The 6,812-nt window shown below is 42.4% G+C and overlaps 1 protein-coding gene across 1 annotated transcript; it reads left to right on the top strand.

The window, feature by feature from the left end:
- Positions 1-5,050: 5,050 nt before the first annotated feature.
- LOC309552148 (olfactory receptor 2A12-like) lies at positions 5,051-5,986 on the top strand (the record flags this gene model as incomplete). The annotated part of the gene is made up of 1 exon (XM_082252962.1): positions 5,051-5,986. The coding sequence occupies one exon, from the start codon at positions 5,051-5,053 to the stop codon at positions 5,984-5,986; it is 936 nt and encodes a 311-aa protein (XP_082109088.1).
- Positions 5,987-6,812: the final 826 nt, after the last annotated feature.

Below are 6,812 nucleotides of genomic sequence, written 5' to 3'. Positions count from 1 at the left end.
AAAAGGGTGTTTATTAAATAGCGGAATAGAAAAACAGTATACAAATACAACGGGTGTATCTCACAGTCAAATATGCAAAGTATGCAGCAAATTAAATTTTTTTCACCTTTTCACCCCAAAAGGGTGTATATTGAATAGCGGAATAGAAAAATTTTTATAAAACGGTGTATCTCACACGTACAAACACAGACTAGGCCCCAATTAGAATTTTGTGTACCCTAAAGGGAGGATGAGGATGAGGAAGAGGAGTAGGAGGAGTTCGGAACAGGAGGCAAACTGAAGCGCCCTGCAATCCTCGGCGGTGGAAGGAGATGTGCCAAACAAATTTAAAAAGGTGTATCTCACACGTACCGATACAGACTATGCCGTAATTTAATTTTTTACACTCCAAAAGGGTGTATATTGAATAGCGGAATAGAAAAATTTTTATAAAACGGTATTTCTCACACGTACAAACCCAGACTAGGCCCCGGTTACTATTTTTTGTACCCTAAAGGCAGGATGAGGAGTAGGAGGAGTTCAGAACAGGAGGCAAACTGAAGCACCCTGCAATCCTCGGCGGTGGAAGATGAGCCCCAAAAATTGAAAAGGTGTATCTCACACATACCGAAACAGACTATGCCGCAATTTAATTCTTTTTAACCCAAAGGTTGTAGATTGAATAGCGGAATAGAAAATATGATATCAAAAGGTTTATCCATCTCACACGTACAAACCCAGACTAGGCCCCGATTACTATTTTTTATACCCTAAAGGCAGGGTGAGGAGTAGGAGGAGTTCGGAACAGGCAGGAGGCAAACTGAAGCACCCTGCAATCCTCGGCGGTGGAAGATGCGCCCCAAAAATTTGGAAGGTGTATCTCACACGTACCGAAACAGACTATGTCGCAATTTAATTCTTTTTACCCCAAAGGGTGTAGATTGAATAGCAGAATAGAAAATATGATATCAAAAGGTGTATCTATCTCACACGTACAGACCCAGACTAGGCCGCAATTACTATTTTTTGTACCCTAAAGGCAGGATGAGGAGTAGGAGGAGTTCAGAACAGGCAGGAGGCAAACTGAAACACCCTGCAATCCTTGGCAGTGGAACATGCGCCCCAAAAATTGGAAAGGTGTATCTCACACGTACCGAAACAGACTATGCCGCAATTTAATTGTTTTTACCCCAAGGGTGTAGATTGAATAGCGGAATAGAAAATATGATATCAAAAGGTGTATCTATCTCACACGTACAGACCCAGACTAGGCCCCGATTACTATTTTTTGTACCCTAAAGGCAGGATGAGGAGTAGGAGGAGTTCGGAACAGGCAGGAGGCAAACTGAAGCACCCTGCAATCCTCTGCGGTGGAAGATGCGCCCCAAAAATTGGAAAGGTGTATCTCACACGTACCGAAACAGACTATGCCGCAATTTAATTCTTTTTACCCCAAGGGTGTAGATTGAATAGCGGAATAGAAAATATGATATCAAAAGGTGTATCTATCTCACACGTACAGACCCAGACTAGGCCCCGATTACTATTTTTTGTACCCTAAATGCAGGATGAGGAGTAGGAGGAGTTCAGAACAGGCAGGAGGCAAACTGAAGCACCCTGCAATCCTCAGGAGGGGAACATGCGCCCCAAAAATTTGAAAGGTGTATCTCACACGTACCGATACAGACTATGCCGCAATTTAATTATTTTTACCCCAAGGGTGTAGATTGAATAGTGGAATAGAAAATATGATATCAAAAGGTGTATCTATCTCACATGTACAGACCCAGACTAGGTCCCGATTACTATTTTTTGTACCCTAAAGGCAGGATGAGGAGTAGGAGGAGTTCGGAACAGGCAGGAGGCAAACTGAAGCACCCTGCAATCCTCGGCGGTGGAAGATGCGCCCCAAAAATTTGGAAGGTGTATCTCACACGTACCGATACAGACTATGCCGCAATTGAATTATTTTTACCCCAAGGGTGTAGATTGAATAGCGGAATAGAAAATATGATATCAAAAGGTGTATCTATCTCACACGTACAGACCCAGACTAGGCCCCGATTACTATTTTTTGTACCCTAAAGGCAGGATGAGGAGTAGGAGGAGTTCGGAACAGGCAGGAGGCAAGCTGAAGCACCCTGCAATCCTCAGCGGTGGAAGATGCGCCCCAAAAATTTGGAAGGTGTATCTCACACGTACCGAAACAGACTATGCCGCAATTTAATTCTTTTTACCCCAAAGGGTGTAGATTGAATAGCGGAATAGAAAATGTGATATCAAAAGGTGTATCTTTCTCACACGTACAGACCCAGACTAGGCCCCGATTACTATTTTTTGTACCCTAAAGGCAGGATGAGGAGTAGGAGGAGTTCGGAACAGGCAGGAGGCAAACTGAAACACCCTGCAATCCTCGGCGGTGTAAGATGCGCCCAAAAAATTGGAAAGGTGTATCTCACACGTACCGATACAGACTATGCCGCAATTTAATTCTTTTTACCCCAAAGGGTGTAGATTGAATAGCGGAATAGAAAATATGATATAAAATTGGTGATTTTTCAATAGCACATGTGAACACAGCTGTGTCTTATGTCACTGTCAGCTCTGCAGCAGGCTATGAAGGGGAAAAAAAAGAAAATTCCCCTTTAAGTTTGTAATTTTTAAATAGATTAGTACAGACTATGCCACAATTTAATTTTTTTTAACCCAAAAGGGTGTATATTGAATAGTGGAATAGAAAAAAGTGTATAAAATTGAAAATCACTCAATAGCACATGTGAACACAGCAGTGTCTTATGTCACAGTCAGCACTGGAGCAAAAAGGCTTTGAAGGGGGAAAAAAAAAAAAATCCCTTTTAACTTGTAGTAAAATAGATCTAAGATGAACGCTGCAAACAACTGGCGCTCGAGGTGACGCTCACCATAGCGTGGAGGAGACACGGCGGCCATTGTTATGGTTATCCATGCATTGACAGCCCAGTGAACATCCAGGGAGGACTACACACCATTCAGAGAGATGCGATGTATTTCATTTGATCTTGTAAGTGTTACCCACTCGTGTGCAATTTTCAATAAATAGCAGTCTACGCTATGTTAGTGTTCCTGCTCTTTTTTACATATATCATCTGCCAAGTCTACCTATCTGAGATTGGAGAGCGGATCGTCTGGTTCTCTGGTTCGCATTTAGAGGGGCTTGTGAGATCTCTGTTATGGGGATCCATTTCAGTTGGTAAGGAGTGGTGATTGGTGTGCTGTCCAGTGGTGGGATTTCGGTTCAGAAGCTGCCTCATCCTTTTACAAGTTTGGGATGCACCTTTATGGACTGCTGTTCCTTTTCTCATTCATTTGGGACTGTATTTTAAGGTTTAGCGCCACAGATGCTGTTTTAAACAACTGACTGATAAAAATAGATTTTTTTTCTCCCTCCTCCTCAGTGGGCTCAAGTGAGGGCAAAAAGATTGTTCCCTGCACCACCCCCCACACAGCAAAATCGATGTATACTGTCCCTGCCTAATCTCCAGCCTGTTCCTAATATGCTCAATAAGATCGTTCACTGCACCACCCCCCACACAGCAAAATCGATGTAGAAGACTGACCCTGCCTAATCTCCAGCCTGGCCCTAAAATGCTCTAATAACTTTCCCTGCCTGCACTCCGACCTGACCCTGCATTCTTTTCGGACACAATTTTTCACAGAATCACTGTCTGTCCCTAATCAGCAGCCAGCACGTATGATCTGTGCTCTGTCCCTAAACTACAGCAGAATGATGCGGTGCGCTGGGGGCTCTCGAACTTATAAAGACATGGTCACATGCTTCAGATGGCCAATCACAGCTACTAATACATTAGTAGGCATGGCTGGGATGGCTTAAGGCACACCAGTTAAACGCTTGTTGATTGGCTGTTGAAAGCCCGCCATTAAAAGCGCGCCATTACATACAAAACAGGAAATAAAATGACCGAACACGGATTTTAAACCCGAACATACAATAAAGTTTTCGAGTCCGTGTTCGGGTAACAAAAATCCAATTATTCGGTACAAACACGAATAATACAGTCCGTGTTCGCTCAACACTAGTAAGAAGTAGATTTTAATTTAATGTTTTGAAATGTATGTTAAAGTCTTAGTAAAGTCTTTTTTTTTTTGGTTACTTTTACCTACAGGTAAGCTTATAATAAGGCCCTACAGGTAAGCCTATAATAAGGCCCTACAGGTAAGCCTATAATAAGGCCCTGCAGGTAAGCCTATAATAAGGCGCTGCAGGTAAGCCTATAATAAGGCCCTACAGGTAAGCCTATAATAAGGCCCTGCAGGTAAGCCTATAATAAGGCGCTGCAGGTAAGCCTATAATAAGGTCCTGCAGGTAAGCCTATAATAAGGCCCTACAGGTAAGCCTATAATAAGGCTTACCTGTCAGTTCAGTGACTATCTTCTAAGTTTGCACTGTATCGGAGATATTTAGACTGCATGCAACCAGTGATATCATTGGCGCATGCACTCTGAAGGGATGTCTCTTCAGAGCTCTGTGCCACGGCGTTGACTCCCACACGCATGCGTGGGAGTGACATCATTACGGCTCGGCTAACCAGATGTCCAGGGCACGCAAACCCGGAAGGAAGACCAGGTAAAGGGGGAAGTCCTGTCAGCGGTGACATTGCATCACAAGAGAGCTTCATTCTAAGGCAGTGTTTCCCAACTCCGGTCCTCAGGGCACACTAACAGGCCAGATTTTAAGTATTACCTTGGGGAGATGCAGACTAGTATACTGCAATCACTGAGCAGCAAATGATATCACCTGTGATGTATTTCAGTTTTCTTGCAAACCTGGCCTGTTAGTGTGCCCTGAGGACCGGAGTTGAAAAACACTGTTCTAAGGTATGCATACCAGCACATTATGCCATTGTCTTGCACATTTTTTTTTTTTTTTTGAAGGATGCGATTTGCCTTTCCGACACAAAGAGAGATGTAAAGATTTATTTATACCTGCTGATTTGTTGTTCTCTCCTTATAATAGCTGTATGATCAAATATTTCACTCTCCTACTTGACATGTCAACCTCTTGGCTTTTAAGATGTGTGAAGACAATCAAACAAAAGTCTCAGAGATCCATCTTTTTGGAGTACAAGGTCCAGGCAACTTCAAACTTCTATTCTTCACTGTCCTGCTTTTATTTTACAATGCAATAGTGACCGGAAACCTTTTAATTATCCTTCTAGTGTCAACCAATAGTAACCTTAAAATTCCAATGTTCACCTTTCTCCAGCACCTTGCTTTCGCTGATGCCCTCCTAGCCACTTGTGTTATACCAATGATGGCAGAGATAATTTTATGGACAAAAGGGAAAATGTCTGTTGTTGGCTGTATCACACAAATGTATTTCTATTGTATCTTTGGGTTTGTGCAATGTTTTCTTCTTGCTGTAATGGCCTATGATCGATATGTAGCTATTTGTAACCCTTTACGTTACAATTTAACTATGAACCGCAGAATCTGCTTCCTGTTGGCTTTTGGTTGTTGGGTAATAACTTGGATCATATGTTCGACTGAATTGATTTTGGTATGTCAGCTTCAGTTTTGTGGCCCCAGTGACATTGATTACTTCTTTTGTGATTTGGGTCCAGTTATGCAGTTGTCCACATCAGACACATCTATCATACAATGGCTAGACTTCACATATTCTGTCCTAATTTTCTCCTTTGCTTTTACCTTTATCGTTGGGACATATATCTACATTTTTATTATCATCCTCAAGATTTCATCTTCTACTGCCAAAAAAAAATATTTTTCAACATGTAGTGCCCACCTGATCTCTGTGGGTGCATATTATGGGTCCATAGTTAATATTTATGTGAGTCCATCCAGTGAGATGTCACGTAACATGAACAAGTACAGTTGTTTGTTGTACATTGTGGTGACCCCATTGATGAATCCTATCACATATAGCATGAGAAACCTGGAGATAAGACAAGCTCTTCATAAAATGTTAAGGAAGATAGCAGTAAGGTAATTTAGATAGAGATGTGTGCATTTTCAAAGGAGAATGAGTGAGAAGAAGAAACAAATCTTCTTTCAATGGAACATTAACATTCACATCACAAGATGGGCTCTATCTAAACCTTAAAATGTACTGGGACATCCTAGCTCTGGCTTTCCACTCTCATTTAACCCCAATAAACATTTTCATTTTAAGTGCATCTAAATGCAATAACAAAAATGTAACGTATGTGTGGCTGCATTCGATTTCTTTTTGGGATTTTTTTTTTTCTTTATTTTCAACTAGTAATCATGCCAGTAACACACTTCCTGTCCTAGGGGGACAATGCTGACTTGCTGTGCTGTACCCATGGAGAAGCACCCTAGGACATTAATTCTGTTAGAACTTAAAAACACATCTCCCTCTCTCCTTACTCCATAACATAAGTGGAGGTGTTTTGGAGAAGTAAGTTGGGCCAGACTCAGTGGTGTATTTAGGTTTTGTGCTGCCCTAGGCCGGACTAAATTCGTGCACCCCCTAATTTAACTACGACCCACCCCTTCCTGTCAAGGCCATCTCCCTTCCTGCTTCAGACCCGCCCTTTCATCTGTAATCCACACCCCTTCCTCTGTAGGCTCCACCTTTTTTCTCTTAGAGCTCCACCTCTTCCACTCATCAAAAGTGGGTACAAAGTGTCTACTTGTATATTTTGTTGTTTTGTATGGGTATGTCAGATTGCGGGAGTGCTCCTGGGAGCCCCCATTAGGCAATGGGGATGCCAATCCACAGGGCTGGCGGCTGTAATTGCCACCAGGCACCCGCGATCTTTCCCAGCTGAGAGAGAACGACGGTCTACTGT

Source organism: Pelophylax lessonae (assembly GCF_965119305.1).
Source record: "Pelophylax lessonae genome assembly, chromosome: 4".
Taxonomy (NCBI): domain Eukaryota; kingdom Metazoa; phylum Chordata; class Amphibia; order Anura; family Ranidae; genus Pelophylax; species Pelophylax lessonae.
The sequence above is the reverse complement of the archived record's forward strand: the minus strand, read 5'-3'. Positions and strand labels throughout refer to the sequence as shown.